General features: G+C 43.6%; 1 protein-coding gene across 2 annotated transcripts in view; it reads right to left on the reverse strand.

The window, feature by feature from the left end:
• Nucleotides 1-1,833: 1,833 nt before the first annotated feature.
• ACER1 (alkaline ceramidase 1) overlaps nt 1,834-22,024 on the reverse strand; it is a 42,550-nt gene continuing 22,359 nt past the window's right edge. For both annotated transcript variants that reach the window (XM_073686280.1, XM_073686281.1), the window contains exons 3-7: nt 19,249-19,363; nt 16,769-16,907; nt 14,495-14,632; nt 13,622-13,759; nt 1,834-7,544 (exon numbers count right to left, since the gene is read on the reverse strand). In XM_073686280.1, coding sequence (XP_073542381.1) covers nt 7,370-7,544; nt 13,622-13,759; nt 14,495-14,632; nt 16,769-16,907; nt 19,249-19,363 — 705 coding nt within the window. In that variant the 3' untranslated portion in view covers nt 1,834-7,369. The remainder of the gene's footprint in view (nt 7,545-13,621; nt 13,760-14,494; nt 14,633-16,768; nt 16,908-19,248; nt 19,364-22,024) is intronic.

Below are 22,024 nucleotides of genomic sequence, written 5' to 3' on the forward strand. Positions count from 1 at the left end.
TTGTAGATGACTAGTATTGATAGATACAGCTCACCCCTGCTTGATGTGCAAATGTTGATCCAGCCTGCAGGTGAAAATGTGACGCCTCGCTCCCGCTCGCTGGCCCTACCCTGAGAGATGGGGGTACTCTGAACCGGGCCTCCTGGTGTACGATGGATGCAGTCGTGGTCTAGGCCCAGCCCGTGCCCAGGGTCGTCACAGTAAAAATAAGGGGCCAGGAGGGACGGTGCTAATCGAGTGGATTAAATGACTACGCCACCTGTGGAATCTGGTGATTCGCCACCAGCGCTGCGGCAGTCCTCTGAGGCGGGATGTAGTGGCAGCAGAAGATGGTACTACTCCCCACAGGCGGAGCAGGGCCTCAGGGCAGAGAAGACGGATCAGGGGAGTCGTAGTGGGTGGTGCGGTGTGGTGTCGCGCTGAAATAAGGGACCGGAGGCAATGGATGCAGTCTTCCAAGCTTTACTCACGTTGTTAGGTGTCAGCTGCAAGGCTTCTCCTTGCTCCTCACAGCGCGCTGCGGCCACCAGGAAGGGGTTCAGCACACTCCGGGTGGTTCGGGTGCATCAATCAGGACCCCCTGCACCAGAGTATTCCTAGACTTTCCCACTAGGTCCTCTCCTGTCCGTATGTGGTGCGTGTTACAAGGCTGGGTCTCCCTCTGGCTATACACAGAACATGGGTACCGGTGGCGACTCCGCTCCGTCCGTTACCCGGTGGGATCCTCCAAGCCTCCGGGCTTTTATGACTAGGACATGAAGTAGCAAAGCCAGATATCGGGGGCCGGTACCCCTTTTGCAGCAGTAGTCCCTCTGACTAGGCCAGAATAGTGAGGACAGGTGGCGTATGCCGCTCCGTCTGCATCCCCCTGGGATCCTTTTGCCTGTGGAGCTTGTCTCCTCTGCTCCCCTCCAGGCCTTCTTAGGTAGGGACCTTGACCGGGTAGAGACAGCCGTTAACTCTAGCCCCCTCCTCGCCTCAAGGCCAGAGCACGAGGACCGTGTATCTTCATTCAGCTGCATGTTCACACAGAAAGCCACGTTCAGTGATGAAGACCACACTCAAAGGACCATAAGCCCAAGATGGCCGTTTATTAAATATGAATTTTGTGGTGTAACCTCTAAATGCGTCCTCCACCCTCACCCACTACATGGTTCCCCCCTATCTTTTGGTTCCCCCCATCTCCTCTATCCCAGCTGGGGCAGCATCCTGGTGCATATCAGCCCCCCTCAGGTGGGAGAGGTGTAGTGTTGGATGGATGGCTGAGTCCTGAGAGGTGCTCCACCCTTACCTCGGAGAGGAGATACCACACCTCGGTCTGAGGTGCAGTACCCCTATGGCGACTGAACCCTCAGGGGCGCCACAATAAAGCTGGTGAGGCTCCAGATTACTTGATAAAGTCCAATGATAGCTTGAAGTCCGGCACATGGTGTTTAAAATCCAATGATCTTTATTGTAATTCATTAAAAATTAGATAGTACAGAAAAGTTTCTGACATGTTTCAAGTCGATCCAACTCTTAATTGTATAAATACATTTTCCAATCCTTATAATTGTAATGGATCCATGAAAAACCCAAGCTATATGGATGGTAACTAGGGTTGAGCGAGTATGTTCTGTCCGAGTATGCTCGGGCCGAGCTCCGAGTATTTACAGCTGCTCGGTGATATGGTTGAATTGCTCCCGTGTGCATGATTTGCGACTGTTTGGCAGCTTTATTACATGTGAGGAATGTGTAAGAAATAGACATTCCTTACATGTACTAAATCTGTCAAACAGTCGCAATTCATGCACACGGGAGCGATTCAAACATATCACCGAGCAGCTGTAATTACTCAGAGCTCGGCCCGAGCATACTCGGCGAAAGGGTTAATAGAACATACTCGCTCAACACTAATGGTAACCCATATGTGATCCGTCTTTTACGCACCCATTGACTTATAATGGGCGAGTCTGATACAGAATATACACTGTGTACAGAATTATTAGGCAAATGAGTATTTTGATCACATGATACTTTTTATACATGTTGTCCTACTCCAAGCTGCATAAGCTTGAGAGCCAACTACCAATTAAGTAAATCTGGTGATGTGCATCTCTGTAATGAGGAGGGGTGTTGACTAATGACATCAACACCCTATATAAGGTGTGCTTAATTATTAGGCAACTTCCTTTCCTTTGGCAAAAATGGGTCAGAAGAGAGATTTGATGGGCTCTGAAAAGTCCAAAATTGTGAGATGTCTTGCAGAGGGATGCAGCAGTCTTGAAATTTACAAACTTTTGAAGCGTGATCACCGAACAATCAAGCGTTTCATGGCAAATAGCCAACAGGGTCGCAAGAAGCGTGTTGGCCAAAAAAGGCGCAAAATAACTGCCCATGAATTGAGGAAAATCAAGCGTGAAGCTGCCAAGATGCCATTCGCCACCAGTTTTGCCATATTTCAGAGCTGCAACGTTACTGGAGTATCAAAAAGCACAAAGTGTGCGATACTCAGGGACATGGCCAAGGTAAGGAAGGCTGAAAAACGACCACCTTTGAACAAGAAACATAAGATAAAACGCCAAGAATGGGCCAAGAAATATCTTAAGACTGATTTTTCAAAGGTTTTATGGACTGATGAAGTGAGAGTGACTCTGGGATGGGCCAGATGGATGGGCCAGAGGCTGGATCAGTAAAGGGCAGAGAGCTCCACTCCGACTCAGACGCCAGCAAGGTGGAGGTGGGGTACTGGTATGGGATGGTATCATCAAAGATGAACTTGTGGGACCTTTTCGGGTTGAGGATGGAGTGAAGCTCAACTCCCAGACCTACTGCCAGTTTCTGGAAGACAACTTCTTCAAGCAGTGGTACTGGAAGAAGTCGGTATCATTCAAGAAAAACATTATTTTCATGCAGGACAATGCTCCATCACATGCATCCAACTACTCCACAGCGTGGCTGGCCAGTAAAGGTCTAAAAGAAGAAAAAATAATGACCTGGCCCCCTTGTTCACCTGATCTGAACCCCATAGAGAACCTGTGGTCCATCATAAAATGTGAGATCTACAGGGAGGGAAAACAGTACACCTCTCGGAACAGTGTCTGGGAAGCTGTGGTGGCTGCTGCAGGCAATGTTGATCGAAAACAGATCAAGCAACTGACAGAATCTATGGATGGAAGGCTGTTGAGTGTCATCATAAAGAAAGGTGGCTATATTGATCACTAATTTTTTGGTTTTTGATTTTGCATGTCAGAAATGTTTATTTCTAAATGTTGTGCACTGATATTGGTTTACCTGGTGAAAATAAACAAGTGAGATGGGATTATATTTGGTTTTTATTAAGTTGCCTAATAATTCTGCACAGTAATAGTTACCTGCACAAACAGATATCCTCCTAAGATAGCCAAATCTAAAAAAAAAACCACTCCAACTTCCAAAAATATTAAGCTTGGATATTTATGAGTCTTTTGGGTTGATTGAGAACATAGTTGTTGATCAATAATAAAAATAATCCTCTAAAATACAACTTGCCTAATAATTCTGAACACAGTGTAGATCAATGTAGCGCATTCAGAGATTTTTTAGATGCAGACCATTGGTCCGTGTGTAAAAATGTTTACGTGAACTACCATATTAAATTGCATTGGTCAGTGTGCGGTCTGTATGCTATCAGTTTTACATACGGACAGAGGCTTCAAATCTTCAGACAGAGGCTGGTGGAGATGGAGATGGTTTAGTGAAATCTGCTTTGAACAGGGGGTTGGACACGATGACCCTGGAGGTCCCATCCAACTATGAGCACACAGACGTTTAACAATCATAATCTTAGGGTGGTTTCTCAATCGCTGAAGCCAGCTATTAACTTGAAATCAAAACAGGAACCTGAAAGACAAATCACCTTGTTATGACATCATACATGTGCACACCAATCCAGTCCAAAATATGGCTGCAGATATAAGAGCATGTTACCAGACACAAATTGGGGCTGATCTGCTAGAGCTGTCTTTTAGACAGGGCAAACTTAGTCTTAAAATATGTCAAATGTATCAAATTGGCTCATGCTGTTTGACAAATTTAGCGAATCTTTAAATTGTATAGCAAAGGCCCCAATTCATTTTGGGAGCCAGGATGTGCTGGAGTAAGACGCGCCAAATTCGCTCTGAGGTGTACGCCTTCCAATGAATTTCCTGCATCTTTCAGCTGACATGATTGCTGAATCGGGAGACTGGAGTACATTCCTATCACAATTGACATCACTTTTGTGGTGTATGATGAATTTGTCGGCCTCACCATTTCCCCTCTCAGCCCGCTTTTCAAAAAGTTTGTTGAGCTGGCCTGGACTGGTTTAAAAAACAATAATTTTGTTACATTGATCTTGGTAAATCAACCAGACTGCATTCAAGAAACTAGCGGTACAATGCAGAGTACGTATTTGGGAGCAGTGGCTTCTGGAAGAGCGAAGACAGCGCAGAATTCTGGTAATGACATATAAGTTATTTAAAATTCAATGGATTTCCTAAATTTTTTTTTAAAGCAGTCAACCCCTTTAAACAAGAGGACACATCAGCCCAAACACTGGTTCATCAACTTTTCTATACTGGAGATGCTGCAGTGTACATCCATTTGTGGATTTGCAGTGGGGTGTCTTAGGACCCATTACAGTGCCTTGAAAAAGTATTCATACCCTGTGAACTTTTCCACATTTTTTTACGTTACACCCACAAACTTAAATGTTTTTTATTTGGATTTTGTAGTATATCAACACAAAGTAGCAAATATTTGTGAAGTGTAAAATAAATTATACATGTTATTTTTAAATATTTTAAAAATATAAATCTGAAAATTGTGACGTGCATTTGTATTCAGCCCCCCCTGAGTCAATACATTGTAGGACCACCTTTCACTGCAATTACTACTGCAATTCTTTTGGGGTATGTCTCTACCAGTTTTGCACATCTAGAGGCTGAAATTCTTGCCCATTCTTCTTTGCAAACTAGCTCTAGCTTAGTGAGATTGGTTGGAGAGCGATTGTGAACAGCAATTTTCAAGTCTTGCTGCAGATTCTTAATGGGGTTTAGGTCTGGACTGTGACTGGGCCATTCAATCACATGAATATCCTTTGATCTAAATCATTCCATTGTAGCTCTGGCAGTATGTTTAGGGTTGTTGTCCTGCTGGAAGGTGAACTTAATATTCTCAAGTCTTTTACAGCCTCTAGCAATTTTTCTTACAGGATTGTCATGTATTTAGCTTCATCCATGTTCTCATCAACTCTGACCAGCTTTCCTGCACTTGCTGAAGAAAAGCATCTCCACAGCATGATGCTGTTACCACTATGCTTGATGGTGGGGATGGTGTTTTCAGGGTGATGTGCAATGTTAGTTTTCCACCACACACAGCTTTTTGCATTTAGCCCAAAAAGTTCTACTTTGGTCTCATCTGACCAGAGCACTTTCTTTCACATTTTAGCTGTGTCCCCTACATGAGTTTTTGCAAACTGCAAACCGGACTTCTTATGGCTTGAAATCAAAAATTGCTTTCTTCTTGCCACTCTTCCATAAAGGCCACATTTGTGGAGTATACGACTAATAGTTGTCCTATTGACAGAGTCTCCCATCTGAGTTGTGTATCTCTACAGCTCCACCAGAGTGACCATGGGCCACTTGGCTGTTTCTCTAATTAGTGCTCTTCTTTCTTGAGATGTCACTTTAGGTGGATGGCCATGTCTTGGTGGGTTTGCTGTTGTGCCATGCTCCTTCCATTTTTGGATGATGGATTGAACAGTGCTCTGTGAGATATTAAGAGCTTGGGCTATTTTTTATATTCTAACTCTGCTTTACTCTTCTCCTCTGACCTGCCTAGTGTGTGTTCCTTGGTTTTTACGATGCTGCTTGAGCCCTAATGTTCACGAACAAACCTCTGTGGCCTTCATGAACTGCTGTAGTTATACTGAGAATAAATTACACACAGGTGGACTCAGTTTGTGACTTCTGGAGGCAATTGGTCACTCAGGATTTTATTTAGGGGTATCAGACTACAAGGGGCTGAATACAAATGAACATGACAATTTTTAAGATTTATATTTTTAAAATAATTAGAAAACCATATATCATTTACTTTACACTTCACAAACACTAGCTACTTTGTGTTGGTACAGTATATCACATAAAATCCCAATAAAATACATTTAAGTTTATAGGTGTAATGTGAAAAAAATTTAAAAAGTCCACGGGATATAAATCAATTTTCAAGTTACTGTGTTGTTAACCTATAAGGCTAGTTTTCCAAAGCGCAAATACAGCGGCGGTAATTTTCCTGAAGCTTCTTTAGTGGCTTTTTTTCCGCCATTTTGCAGCCTCACTGCCAGCATCTTTTTTTGGAAAATGTAAACTTTGAATAGCAAGTGGTTTCCAAGCAGAAACCACCCAAATAAATGAACATACTACTTATATTAATTGCTTCCCAGCTATGAAAGCCTGAAACAGTTAAAACAAGTTACAAAAGACGGAACATGTGCACAGCAAGGCTTGGACTGGCCCACAGGAAAACAGCAGAATCCTCTGGTGGGCCCCTGTGCAGAGGCCCACCACCCACTTATATGAGCAGTACTTGGCATAATATACTTGCATCACTATGTACAGACATAGTCAGCATCTTATTCATTTAACCATCTGCCCAGTTCATTGTTACATAAATTTGTGATTGAGGATAATGTCACATTTGCATGTAGCTGAAAAGTGGGGCCCTGGAGTTGGTTACTGGAGGACCCTTGGCACTGCAGTCCGACACTGTGCACAGCATATCATTTTTACATTTCCGTGCATTACATTCATTGTTTGTAGCGTTTGTTAGCACTTTTTTTTTCAGGTGAATCCAGGCGGAACGTGAAAGTGCCCTTATATTACAGATGTTCCTCTTCAAAGTGTATTTGTCTCAAGTCCTTGTCGACATTCTTTGATATTGCAAGAAAAATCTCAACATATTAACATTCAGCATTCGAATACATGAGTTATTTTCTTGGAGTATGACAATGGCAGTAACATAAAAAACTGTACATGCGAAAATAAAAAATGTTCTCTCCCACTTGCATCTTAGCAGTACACATGACTGATGTGCTTTTGCTTCCAGGCATTGTAAACTATTGGTTCTAGTCATATGCTTGGCTTGGTAAATAAGACAGTCTTATTATTAGCCTGTAAACATGAGCCTTGCTCGCAAGGTATGTTTTTGGTATGTCAAAGATGCAAAGGCTCATAAAGAACTAAAAAAGAAGTCAAATCATGAAGGCAATGTACAAAAAAAAAGAGTAAACCGATAGCAGCAACCATGGCGGGTCATCTGGGCTTCGTTAGTGTTACAAATGTCCCCTAAGTTCATCATTAAAAAAAGACTAGCACTTCTTAGAAACCTTTGTCTGGGTGATGGCTAAGTAAGGAAGGCCAAATCTTTTTGACTTGAATGGCCAGTACTGAAGCTCCAGAGTGCACTCGGGAATCTCGTACTGAGCATCGAAATAGGCAAACACGGTGTTGATGTGGGCAACAGCAAGACAAATAAAGATGTGCCTAAGAGGGAAAAAGCACAATGGTTAGGGATTTCAAAATCTATGTGAAGCGAAGAATAGAATTTGTACATTGGTATGAGAATTACAACCTTCCCAATTGCATGAATGTTCAGCAGCATCTACAAAATTCTATGAGGCTACCAATGCGCTTGAGACATATAACTAGATTTAATGGCCATCTAAAGTGTATATGGTAGACTAGACTTTAACCCAATAACTATGATATAGGGAAACAAGGGTCAGACAGATTTAATTTTAACCTGTAAAATCCTTTTGTTCCCTGGGAGATGAGCAATGCAAAAAGTAGCATCAAAGCTGAACAGTCATGCTGTTACTGTTTTGTGTGTATGGTCCACTTAAAGGGAACCCGTCATCAAAAATAACGCACGTAACCTGCAGATATGAAGTTAATCTGCAGGTTAACAGCATTATTATGCTGCCGGGTGCCTGCACGCAGACAAATGCAGCGCGGAGAAAATGAATTTTATTCTCTCCGCCAGTATTCGGTTTCAGTCATGGGGGCAGCGCCGGTTCAGTCACTGCTCTGAGTATATAGAGTGATGGCTGTAACCGTGCTCCTGGCCCTGACTGATACTGGCTCTACATTGAGGCCGGCTGTCAGTCAGTGCCGGGAGCGCTGTTACAGCCGTCGCTCTGTGTACTCAGAGCAGTGACTGAACCGGTGCCGCCCCCATGACTGAAACCGAATACTGGCGGAGAGAATAAAATTCATTTTCTCCCCGCTGCATTCGGCTGCATGCAGGCGCCGGGCAGCATAATAATGCTGTTAACCTGCAGCTGTTTTGAAGGTCATAATGTGTCCAATAGGAGGAAAAAGGTAGAGCAAAATTCTTAATACTTCAAGTCCCCAGTGAAAAATTGTGAGAAACAATGGGATGCCTTAACCCTTTCAAGATCTGTGCGATTTTGCTGTTCCATTTAGAATTCCATCAAAACAGCCGTATGAGGGTTTGTTTTTATGCGGGACGAGTTGTAATTTTAAAGGTCACCATTTGACCATATAATGTACTGAAAAAATGGGAAAAACAATTCCAAGTTGGGTAAAATAGTAAAAAAAACGCCATGTTTTTTTTTGGTGTGTGTGTGTTTACAGCGTTCATTGTACGATAAAAATGACTTGGCAATAGGATTCTCCAGGTCACTCTGTTTACAAGTGATGCCAAACTTATAAGCTTTTTTTATACTCTCCTCAACATTGAAATTACAACAGCAAGAAAGAAAACTCATGGAATTGTGAAAATCACAGGATCGACAGACATGTAATTAATATGCAAATTATGAAAAAATGGTTTCTGCTCCCAGGATTATCGTGCAACATAATGAATGGTAGCTGGTCTTAATTCCAGATACATTAACAACTCAGCGTTACATTGATTTGGTCAGGGCAATTTTTCTGTGAGCAGTTGGCATGGCAGAAATGTGCTACCAAGACCTACAGCATCTCCGAACTTATCTTCCAACGAGCACATTTCCGGGATATCATTAGATGACAATTATAAAGGGAGATGCCAGCGGCAGATCTTGATGATTTGTGTACCAAAGTCCATTCAGCGTGGCATAACATTCCTCAGACAACCATTACTAACCTCATTGATCATTTGTCAAGTGCATGTATTTCTGCGTGTGGCGCGTTTTTAAAATTCTGTTTCCGTTTTTCAGCATTTGTATGCAATTAACATGTCTATGGATCCTATGATTTTCATAACTCCACAACTTTTCCTTCTTGTTGTTGAAACTTCAATGTAGAGGAGTGTATTTTAGTGGTTATAAAAAAAAACGTGTTTGTGTCACCAGTTTCTGAGACTGGTAATTGATTTCATGTCTGTGGACTGTGTGAGGGCTTGTTTTTTGAGTGCTGAGCTGTGTTTTTTATTGATACCATATTGGGGTACATATGACATTTTTAACGCTTTTTGTTGTATTTTTGGGGAGAGAGGTATGAAGAGCCTATACACATTAGCCAATGCTACCGAGATTGGTGAGTTCAGTCAACTTAAAGCGCACCTGTCAGCAGGATTGTGCTTAGTAAACTACATACACTGTCAGGTGGGCGCCATTACACTGAGTAAAATGATACCTTTGTTGATTAAATCCGTCCTGTGGTTCTTTTATAATCTTTATTTTCAGTTATGCCATAATGATATGCTTGTGCTTCGGGCGGGACTTTGGGGAGGGGCTGTAACTGGTGCTCTCATTATGTATGCCTATCTCTGGCCTCTGACAGGTCACTGTGCTTTCGGTGCCTTTGCCTTTGCAATTTCTCTGAGAATCTGAAATTTACATGTCCTGTATAAGAGTATAAGAGCTACCCTCAGCTCAGATAATTGTGTCTACATTTCCACGTACCTCAAGCTGGAAACAGTTGCGTACCGCCAATGGCGGCAGGCTACGCGATTGCTATGGGGCCCGTGAAACGGGCTGGGCCCCATAGCAGTCCAGGGGCGGACATACCGCCGATGCAGCTGTACCGGGGCCTGGAGGGTCAGAGGGGCCCTTGCCAGGCGGCTAATGTTGAGGACAATCTGGCCTGCTTCTTGGAGCCCAAAGCTCAGGGGGGCCCATGGCCAGATTGCTCTCATCACACTGGGTCTCAGTTAACAGTGGGGTACCACAGGGGTCAGTATTGGGCCCCCTTCTTTTTAACATATTTATTAATGACCTTGTAGGGGGCATACAGAGTAATATTTCAATATTTGCAGATGACACTAAACTCTGCAGGGTAATCAATACAGAGGAGGACAATTTTATATTACAGGAGGATCTATGTAAACTAGAAGCTTGGGCTGATAAATGGCAAATGAGCTTTAATGGGGATAAATGTAAGGTAATACACTTGGGCAGAGGAAATAAAATGTATAATTATATGCTTAATTGTAAAACACTGGGCAAAACTGTAACTGAAAAAGACCTGGGTGTATTGGTGGACGACAAGCTCACGTTTAGTGGCCAGTGTCAGGCAGCTGCTGCAAAGGCAAATAAAATAATGGGATGCATTAAAAGAGGCATAGATGCTCATGAGGAGAACATAATTTTACCTCTATACAAGTCATTAGTGCGACCACACTTAGAATACTGTGTACAGTTCTGGTCTCCGGTGTATAAGAAAGACATAGCTGAATTAGAGCGGGTGCAGAGAAGAGCGACCAAGGTTATTAGAGGACTGGGGGGTCTGCAATACCAAGACAGGTTATTACACTTGGGGTTATTTACTGTGGAAAAAAAGAAGGCTTAGGGGTGATCTTATTACTATGTACAAGTATATGAGGGGACAGTACAAAGACCTTTCTACTGATCTTTTTACTCTGAGGTCTGAGACGGGGACAAGGGGGCATCTTCTACGTCTGAAGGAAAGAAGGTTTAATCATAATTACAGACGGGGATTCTTTACTGTAAGAGCAGTGAGACTATGGAACTCTCTGCCGCATGATGTTGTAATGAGTGATTCACTTCTAAAATTTAAGAAGGGCATGGATGCCTTTCTTGAAAAGTATAATATTACAGGTTATAAATACTAGATTCCTTGATAGGGCGTTGATCCAGGGAACTAGTCTGATTGTCGTATGGAGTCGGGAAGGAATTTTTTTCCCCAATGTTGAGCTTAGTGTTTGCCACATGGTTTTTTTTTGCCTTCCTCTGAATCAACATGTTAGGCTATGGGTTGAACTAGATGGTCTTCCTTCAACCTTAAAAACTATGTTAGTATGTTACAATGTTACACGCGGCGAGCAATAGAAAATGGCAGTGGAGCTGGAGGGATCCGTCCTCTGCTTCCTGCCCGGCACTTACTCCCTGACACAGACGTGCGCAGCTTGATGACGTCATCATGCAGCGTGCGCCTTGGTCAGGGAGAAAGTTGCTGGGAATGAGGATGCTGCAGGGGAGCGAGCTGAGAGGTAAGTTGTATTTTTTTTTTTTTTCACTGAAACGCTGGATGCTGGGGAGAGGAACAAGAGAATGAAGGGAGGTGGGGGAGAGCAATGATGGGGATGATGACTGTTAGAACTCTCCTGTTAGGTTTTTTTTAGTTTGCTGGTCACATGACCATTTTTGCCTATTTAATCCGGCTCCGCCCTCCTGGCCTTGCTGGACTTCATTGTATTTACTACTCTTGAGCTAGCTTGGTGCTCTGTTGCCGTTCTCTGTTAGTTTTGCTAGGTCTTCTGACCTCTATGCTTTTTGTTGTGTGTTTGTCTTTGACTGCTACTATTTCTGCTAGGAGGTGTCCAAACTTATCCCAGTCCCTAGTTCTTGTAGGGATCCCTCCCTCACATCTATAGGTCTTCGTACAGACTAGCCGAGGACTTTAGCGGGTCTGATCGCAGGATCAGGTTCCCTGTTACATCGTAGGGATCTAGTTTAGTTCTATTGTAGGGACAGATCTCCTGTCTTTCCTTAGTCCCTGTAGCAGATCATAACAGTGACAATGTGGACAGCAATGATGGGGATGGTGGCGATGGAGAGAGCAATGATGGGGCTGGGAAGAGCAATGATGGGGCTGGGGAGAGCAATGATGAGGATGGTGGGGCTGGGGAGAGTACTGATGGGGATGGTGGCGATGGGGACAGCAATGATGGGGATGGAGGCGATGGGGACAGCAATGATGGGGATGGTGGCGATGGGGAGAGCAATGATGGGACTGATGTGGCTGGGGAGAGCAATGGTGGGGCTGGGGAGACAGAGCAATGATGGGGTGCTGGGAGAGAGCAATGATGGGGTTGCTGGGAGAGAGCAATGATGGGGGTGCTAGGAGAGAGCAATAATGGGGGTGCTGGGAAAGAGCAATTATGGGGGTGCTGGGAGAGAGCAATTATGGGGGTTTCACTTTGCTTGTACTGTAAAGCCTTGTATATTTTCCGTGTGCACATAGCCTTACAGTTAATTGGGGAGAGTCACAGAGACTGAGTAATTTATATTATTGACCGGTGGAGATTATAGTTAATGGGGGGCACAGTGCTGATTATCACTATATGTGATTACTAAGTGGCTAATAATATATTAATGGTGGGGTACATATCTGTAGTCAGGGGCGCAGTGTGGGGGAGACACATGTATATATACAATATATGTGACCTTGTTATTTTTAGGGCTGCACTGATCATCGTGACAAGACGAGTCGTGGCTGGGAGATGTCAACATGAAGGTCTGACCAGACGGAGAAGAAACAGCAGAAACAGACTCTGATCAGACGAGACGTCAGCAGTAAGTACCTGGATGTAAATATTATTCTGTATCTGCACTGTGTGACTTGGAGTGATAATGTTATCTGTAAAATCCCATAGGCTGCATTCTCACATTTGTGTGAAATGTCGTGTGCTGCCAGATTTTTTTTATCGGACGGTCCACGGACTCGTAGAGTTTTATTGATCCATTCACACATCCATGAAAATCACGGATCTGAGAATGAGATCTGTGAGGGTCAGAGAATGTCCTGTTCTGATCTGATTTTGAGGATTAGAATAAGACATGCTCAATGCGTCTGTAAAAGCGGGCAGCACACCGACACTGCACACAGATGCAGGAATGTAGCTTTATTATGTATAGCACAGTCCCTTAGTATATAGTGTACTCACTTATTATGTATAGCGCTGTCCTTAGTTATATACTTTCATCTTTTATTATGTATAACACCCTCCTTTACGTACCATCCTCTCTAGCTCTAGAGGGGTCACAGTTGAGGGATCATACTGTGTTGAGGTCAGCATACTTTGCCCTGGGAGTTGAGGTTGAGGACAGTAGGGTCATTATACTCTGCATGTGGAGGAATTCACCATGGGGGTATCATACTGTGTTTGGGGGACACTTTTGTTTTCATCACACTTTATGGGGCAATGAAAGAGGAATCTAGGACTTCAGCAGGAGGAAAATGACTATGTAATGGATGGAAAGTTGTGAGATCTGCTCTTCTGTGACACCAACAATTAATTTCATTTTTTTGGGGGGTGTGGGGTCCCAATTAGAACTTCTGCTATGGGGCCCCAAGATTCTTATGTACGCCCCTAGCTGGAAATATGACTTTCATTTTATTACATGACTGCAGAGAACCAGATCAGTTCTTACCAGAAGCTGTGCAAGTAGCAGAAGTTAATCCTTTTCCAGAAATTACAGAATAGGCGATCACTGAGCCAACAGGATATAGCTACTAGCCACAGACAAAATGACACGAAGGTCAGATGAATAATTTCACGATCACTGCACCTGAGGATGAAATATCAAGAGAATAATTTAGACAAATTTCATTGTTAATATACTTGATAAGATATGGATACAAGATGGTCAAGAATTGCATTGTTAAATTATAATTACTTTACATTAGGCTAGTAAATTGGAGGAGAAGACAGCAGATGGGGGAGAGAGAAAGCGCACAGGGGGGAGAGAGAAAAAGCGCACAGGGGGGAGACAGCTCAAACGTGACAGCACATGAGGCGAGAACACGGCACAGGAAGTAGAGAGACAGCAGACAAGGGGGATAGAACATGGGGCACACAGGTCAAAGAAGAGATCACATGAGAGGAGAAGACAGCAGATGGGGAGAGAGAAAGCGCACAGGGGGGAGAGAGAAAGCGCACAGGGGGGAGACAGCTCAAACGTGACAGCACATGAGGCGAGAACACGGCACAGGAAGTAGAGAGACAGCAGACAAGGGGGATAGAACATGGGGTAGACAGGTCAAAGAGAGCGAGCACAGATGGGAGAAGTCAGCACATGGGGGAAAGAGAGAGTGGATAGGTGGGTGAGCACATGGGGGGGGATTCTCAACGCTGCAAAGCCTGCCCCCATCGTGACATTACCGCCCTCCTGATGCAATAGCATCGGGCCTCCATCTAGTATAGATATAACAGTCATGTAAATGGGAGAATGTTCAATTCTTGGTCTCCACAACACACAGTTATATTTTGAGGAAATTATTGGGATGGTCTCTACAATACCTACTTTCTTATTTCCTTTACCAGTAGATACAGTATATGAAAAGTTATACTGTTCAAGACATAAGCATTGATTGTAGGCTTTACAAGTGACATCAGTGTGCTAACGATGGCCACAACAAAGATGGCAGCACCAAATTCGCTCCTATATACATAATACAAGAAATGTTATTCACATGAAAATATTACCTCATAAAATTGTAGACGGAGAATAAAACTTTATGTTTAACTATCTCATTAATCTGCATTTACTGTATGTCATAATCCCATTCAGGACAAAACCCAAGAATGTATCTTGAGAAAATTACATTTTTCTTTATTTTTTATGTGACTAAATATGATTGAAATGTTAAATTGTCACCTAAATCATTTTCTGTTTTATGTAGCGCCTTATTAAACTTTGCTGTGTAGGATCAGCAGAGTCATCTCATTGAAGAAGAGAGATTTAGCTGTAGCTCTATTGTACTGCTGAAGTCCTACATAAAAGACTCTGTATGTTCTCCCTGGTCTCTAGAAATGGAGTAGCACTTTCTGAAGAATCTATTGATCTAAGGGCGGGTTCACATCAGATTTTATCCACTTGCCAGTGACTCCATTGAATGCCCAGAAAAACAGGATTCAGATGTTTGCACTGACTTTAATGTTGCAGATAGAATCTCTTTGTCCTCTTTCAGACACCATTTTGTCTATTATCCGTCTATTTGAAGCAGCTCCAAAATGTAGTCGACCACATTTTGGTGCTCACCTCACGTAGGCGGAAACTACCAAAAATAATATGCAACAAAGCACACAGTGACTTAGTCTTCATCATTACAATGAATGGCCCTATGAGCCCAAACAACCGAAAACCATTTTTCAGGGCTTGATATAAGTCCTGACAGAGCCTCTGATGAGAGGCTAAAACATTATGTGAACATAGCCTAATACACTTCTCTGTCAATCACTTAATGAAGCACTGCCATCAAAGTTTTTAAGATATTATATCATCTTTTATGATCTTAAAATATTGTAGTCATCATATTATATAGCACTGTCTGAAAGCAGAATCAAGGAGCATCAAAAACACTTTACAAGAAAAATGAGAGACATCCTTCAGGACAGTAGATGGATTGCATGGCGGCTCCATCCAAAGAGACACAGATTTGGATTCTACATGATTCCGGTCTAAAGGTATCGGCCCTGACTGGAAAGATCTGCTCCATTAACCATCAGAGAGTCCATGGATACATTTGGGAAGACCAGTTTGGGACAATGAAGTCACCTGGCCCCATGGACATGTTGTTTGGGGTTGCCAGGAGAGACCCACCGGTCGCCTGGAACTCATTGAGACATTCGGAGCAGCCAGATTGGGACCCACTGGTTGCCTGGCCCCATGGAAACTCTCGGCGGGGCCAGGGTGGGACCCTCGGGTCTCCTGGTCTTGTACCTTGATGGACTGCTAGCTTCCGATACCTTCTCTCTGTGGGGGCCCACCAGAAGCGGGGGGCCACTGGTTGAGGTAGTTGGCCCTGGAAGTCCCAAAGTCACAGCTGTTCTAGCCCTGGTAATTCTTCTCTTTTCAATTAGGTCTATGATATCGCATGATTAAAAACTAACTAGCTGAATCCTTCTAACCTCTATGTAGAAACAGGAAGTCTATTTTCCCCGCATGAGTCATCCCCCTCTACAACTCTTTACCCAGCTGCTCTGCCCCTCCCCCTGCCAGGGACTTTTGCAGTGATGATTCATGCAGGGAAAAGAGACTTCCTGTTTCTACATAGAGGCTAGACCTAATGGAAAAGAGAAGAATTACCTGGCTAGAAAAGCAAAATGAGCAATTGTAAGTATACAGTGCAATATAATATGATTACTTTAATATATCAAAAGGATACAAATTTTGATAGGAGTGCATCTTTAAGCTGCTGTTCAGCACGCAGTCCCTGCTGTACTGTCTTAACATACATGTCAAAAAAAAGTCTGCCTACAATATGGCCACCACCTATAGACATTTAAAAAATATAAATAAATAACTTCAACAATTAAAACAAACTTATGTGTAATTATTACAAATAATGTCATATATGGTAGACTTTCTGTCATTGGATACTTTTTTATTGTTCTAAATAGTTCCAATATTGTGTTCTGATGTCTTAATATATCTTTGTAATGGTTGGAGCTCTACAACTAAACCTATTGATTACCATCTATAGCAGCAATAAATGATTTTACCATCAAGCACTATTCAGTGAGAATATATTAGGCATTAATAAAGTATAATAGCTGTATAATAGAACAATACTACCTGCCTTTGATGAATCTCGGGAAGTAAGGCTGGGGAAGCCAGATAGAATAGCCAAGACAAATAACCCACAAGATAGAGATCTCATCCAGTAACTGTCCAAAGAAGCTCAACGTCATGTGGTAATACATGGAGAATAGACCTATTATTTAAGCAATATTATAAGGTTATCTAGTGTTACAACAATAAAGGGGTTGTCTCAAATTCTTAGATGGATATAATTACAAAGTGCTTGTAAAAACAAGCAGCTTTGCAATTAACCTACTGTTAAAAATCCTTCCTGTTCTCTAGAATGGAAGGATACTTAATTCTATAGTTTACCGCTCGTTGCTTAGGTAGTGGCCATCCTGCAGTCTCAGAGTGGTTGATTATCTAGGTAAGTAGTGCGCAGCATGAGCAGGCTCTATGCTTTACAGCCTGCTTGTACCACGCTGAAGCTAGCCGGATCACTGGATCCTTCCATCTTCAGTCCCTCTGGGCTTCTCCCAAGCTGCAGAGGCAAAGATGCTTCTGTAAGTAGCCTGGCAGAGTGCTCAGTTTGAGCCATCAGCATGACGATTCTGATCTGAGCTGTCAATCTTCAGGAGCACACTGCCCCTAGCAAACAGGAATCTGGGGGGCAGAGGAGTAGTGCGCTCCTGAAAAGGGAACATTAGAAAACACTTTAGAGAGGACCTTTTACCAAATTTCCATATTGAACTGGACACAGGAAGTAATAGTGACTGCAGAGCGGAATAAAATGTTTTGTTTTTTTTTCCCTTTTTAATTCCGCATCTTCATTGCAGTGATATTGGCAACCAAAGTATCTGGCATTTACCGTATTTTTCGGACTATAAGATGCACCGGATCATAAGACGCACCCCTGGTGTGGAAAATAGAAAAAAATATTTTTTATAAGATGGGGGTCCATCTTATAGTCTGAATAGGTACAGTATCTTACCTGGGGGGTAGTGGAGCGAGGGTCATAGGAGGCAGGGTCCCTCAGGAAGTCGGCGGCTGCAGCAGAAGAGGTCAGATGCTGTGGAGCCTGAGCCGGGGCCTGTGCCTGGCTGAGGCCCCTACCCTGGCCAGTTCCTGTGCGGGAGCCTCTGGCTGGGACCGGGGCCGAGGCCTCTGGCTGGGGTTGAAGCCAGGACCTCTGGCTGGGGCTGGTGCCGGGGTTTCTGGCTTGGACTGGGACCGAGGCCTCTGGCTGGGGCTGGGGCCGAGGCCTCTGGCTGGGGCCGAGGCCTCTGGCTGGCGTTGAGGCCGGGGACTCTGGCTGGGGCTGGTGCCAGGGCTTCTGGCTGGGGCTGGGGCCTCGGGCTGAGGCTGGGGTCTCGGGCTGGGGCCTCTGGCTGAGACCTGTACCGGGCTGTGGTCGGTGCCGGGCTGTGGGCGGCGAAGCAGTGTGGCCTGCGCAGGTTTCTGGTGTGTGTGGCCATCTTCCTAAAGCTGTGATCTACAGGAAAATGGCCGCCGGAGCTACCGGTCCGCGCATGCGCCAACTCGGGCGGCCATTTTCCTGTAGTTCACAGCTCTAGGAAGATGGCCGCGCACACCGGAAACCTGCGCAGGCTGCACGCCGCTCACAGCCTGACACTGGCCCCAGCCCCAGTACCGGCCAGGCACAGGTGCCGACCCCAGCCGCTCACCTCTGCTGCCGCTGACACTGCTGCTGCCGCCGCTACCACCACCGCGTTCCTGGAGGACCACACCGCAGGTAACTTTCGGACCATAAGACGCACCCCCCATTTTCCTCCCAAATATTGGGGAAAAAAAGTGCGTCTTATGGTCCAAAAAATACGGTAAGTAGCTAACTTTGTAGGGTTTGTAATGTTACACAGTTGAACTCAGCTGCACTGCCCCTGCCCCCACACTGACTCATGCAGGAGGTTAGACCAGGAGATCAGGGCTGTATCATTTCATCTCACTCACTAAGAAATCTTCTCTAAGCTATGGTGAGGGTTAGTGTTGAGTGAGTATGTTCTGTTAACCCTTTCGCCGAGTATGCTCGGACCGAGCTCCGAGTATTTACAGTTGCTCGGTGATATGGGTGAATCGCTCCCGTGTGCATGATTTGCGACTGTTTGACAGCTTTATTACATGTGAGGAATGTCTATTTCTTACACATTCCTCAAATGTAATTAAGCTGTCAAACAGTCGCAAATCATGCACACGGGAGCGATTCAACCATATCACCGAGCACGCTATAAATACTCGGAGCTCGGCCCAAGCATACTCGGAACAGAACATACTCGCTCAACACTAGTGCCAAGTACTTTGATTGCAAATATCTTCGCAACAAAGAAATTAAAAAAACAAAAAACATTTTATTCCGCTCTGCAGCCACTATTCCAGTCCAACAAGAAAAATTTGGTGAAAGGTCCGCTTTAAGTAAAAAAATGTATAAGAAAATAATGAAAACACATATTAAATTATTAGTCCATTAGAAATTAGAATATTGTGTGATGAAAAAAGTAAGAATATAAATTTGTACAAACCAATCATGATGAACATGATCCAGACTAGATGGACAGTTAAGCTTCGTCGGCAGGCATACGGATGTAAGAGATACATCATAAGGGGCCCAACAAGAAGGAAAGCAATATTAGTAACCTGCAAGAAATTTAAAAAAATGACAGTTTCATGTTTTAGACTGGTCTAAAAAAATGTTTACTACTGAAAGAATATAATAGCTATACATAAATAAAATGGAACAATTATGAAAAATGATGATAAAACAGTTAACAATATAAATGATTTACCGATGTTTATTTTTTCATGTCTCTGTGTGTATCTCGAAGCATATCAAAATGGAATTTAAAGGCATAATAATTGCTTTACCGTTCTGCCTTTTGCATGGTTTTATTTCTTTTAATTTCAAATGAATTTGTCACTTTGATCACTTCTGCATTGCAAAAAGCCAATAAGTGCAATGTTTATGTGTTTACCTCCACTAAACATGGCAAAGAACATAGAATGCATGCAGGGGTACAAAGCAGGTATGTTGCATTGAGATTCATACATCAGGGTTGCCAACCATCCGTGAATTCTTGGACCTGTCTGCAAAAAGAAGAGCTTTTTTTCCAGTGTCAATGATGTTTGTTTTTGAAGATTGTGAAGATGAATGTGATCGTAATTATCATCAGTCTAGGACAATTTAGAGTTCATTGCTAGACCTGTGGTTGTCACTGCAAGCATTGGCACCTTGTAATTGCACTATACGGATACAATGGAGTGACTAAGGCAGCGGTCACCCAGCCACACTCCTGATATGGAGCAGTCGCTATTAACAGCAGCATGTAAACGATTCATTGAGCCGCTGCAAACATTGATTGCACTCAATTCCATTTACCTTTGTTATCACCGGGAATTGAATGCTGTTAGACAGTGGAAGCCCCAGGATTGTGATCCCGGGGAAGGATACAATGGCGCTGGTTAGTCAAGAACGTTATTTTTCATTCCAGTCTTGATGAGTGAGCATAGTGGAGTCAGAAGCCTTGCCTCAAATCTTACTTCAGTCTAGTGACTGGAGTAAGATTTGTAGCATAAGATATGCTACAACTTGTCATGAATTAGACGAGCGTGTGCCACCACGCCCAGTCCCGCCCTAGCTCGAGTTTTGTACACCTGGCCAAAAATGGGGTGAAAACACTAAGGCTGTGTGCCCACTATGCGTTTTTCAAGCGTTTTTTATGCGGAATTTCCGCAGCAGAAACGCTTTAAAAACGCTTGGTAATCCGTGCCCCATGATCCCCAATGAAAATCTGCATGTTTTGTGCCCATGCTGCGGATTTTTCCGCAGCGGATTTCCTTGCGGAAAAATCCGCAGCATGTCCATTATTTGTGCGTTTCTGCATGCGGATTTGAGGTCCCAATGGACTTGAAAAACGCAAGTCAAATTCGGATGCAAAAACGTGTCAAAAACGCGTGTAAAATCCGTAAGCGTTTTTGACTGCCAAGGCCATGCAGAAACGCTGCAGAAATTTTCTGCTTCATTTCTGCATCGTGGGCACATAGCCTAAAGGCTGCAAAAAAAAATTCACAAACTCGCATTGCACCAGAATTTTGCGAACTTTCAAAGTGTTTTATGACAGATTTCTGGCATAAACACTTTGATGAATCGGGGTCAATGACTTTCCAGAACCTAATGGAAAGTAGCACGGCCAGTGAGACGACAGTATATGGTTAATCTTCTTTCAACTAGCTAGAATGGTAGAGAAAACTTTTCTTTCTTGTGGTAGTCTGAGACATACATCTTGTTTATGATGGTTTCAGGCCATTGTTTCTCATTTCTCATAGTAGCAATGTCCCGGTTGCTGTGTAATAACACAAGTCTTTCAGAGGCTCATCACAGAGTGTAGGCAACTATCGAGTACAGATTACTAAAATACCAGTGATGATGGTGATTAGATAATGGAGCCTTTGTAAAGGTGCATTAAGTCTAAGTTTCCACAATGAGCTCGTGGTGCGTTTTTGCTGTGTCAAAAATGCGGCGTCTTACAGAACCAGCAAAATGAATGAGATTTCTAGAAATCTCCTGCCCCCTGTGTTTCTTTTTAACTCAGTGTAAACTGACCTGCGGTGCGTGTTTCAAATCCAAAGCATGTCAATTTCTCCTGCGGGTACGCTGAGATTTTGGGGAAAATGACAGGAAGTATCAAAAAGAAACAGCTTTATTTAAAGCATAACACACCAAAAAGAGACAAAAAACGTAGCTCCAAAAACGCGATAAAAATGCATGTAAAAAACGCACACAAAAACACAATGAAAAATCGCAAGTAACCTAACTGAAATAATAGGTGCAGAAATTCACCAAAAGCTCATCATGGGAATGTAGCCTTAGGCTATGTGCCCACGTAGCGTTTTTCAAGCGTTTATGCTGCGGAATTTCCGCAGCGTAAACGCTTGTGAAACGCTAGGTAATCCGCACCCCAAGGTCCCCAAGGGGATTCCGCATGTTCTATGCACATGCTGCGGATTTTTACGCAGCGTTTATGCTCCGTACAAAAATCCGCAGCATGTTCATTAATTTTGCGGAAGCGCAGGCGAACTGCCGCCATTGACTTGCATTGAGACGCATAGAATCCGTGTCTGTAGACACTCCTTTTGATGATGCTCCAGAGGTTCTCAATGGGGTTGAGGTCAGGGGAGCATGGGTGCCACACCATAAGTTTGTCCCCTTTTATGCCCATAGCATAAATGATCTCGATGGTCCAGATGGATGGAGTGGAGGATGGCTGGTTGATGGACACCCCATGCAAACACGGCTACGAC

Source organism: Phyllobates terribilis, unplaced genomic scaffold, assembly GCF_046119375.1.
Source record: "Phyllobates terribilis strain yellow unplaced genomic scaffold, ASM4611937v1 Scaffold_1__5_contigs__length_1240528914, whole genome shotgun sequence".
In the NCBI taxonomy this organism is placed as follows: domain Eukaryota; kingdom Metazoa; phylum Chordata; class Amphibia; order Anura; family Dendrobatidae; genus Phyllobates; species Phyllobates terribilis.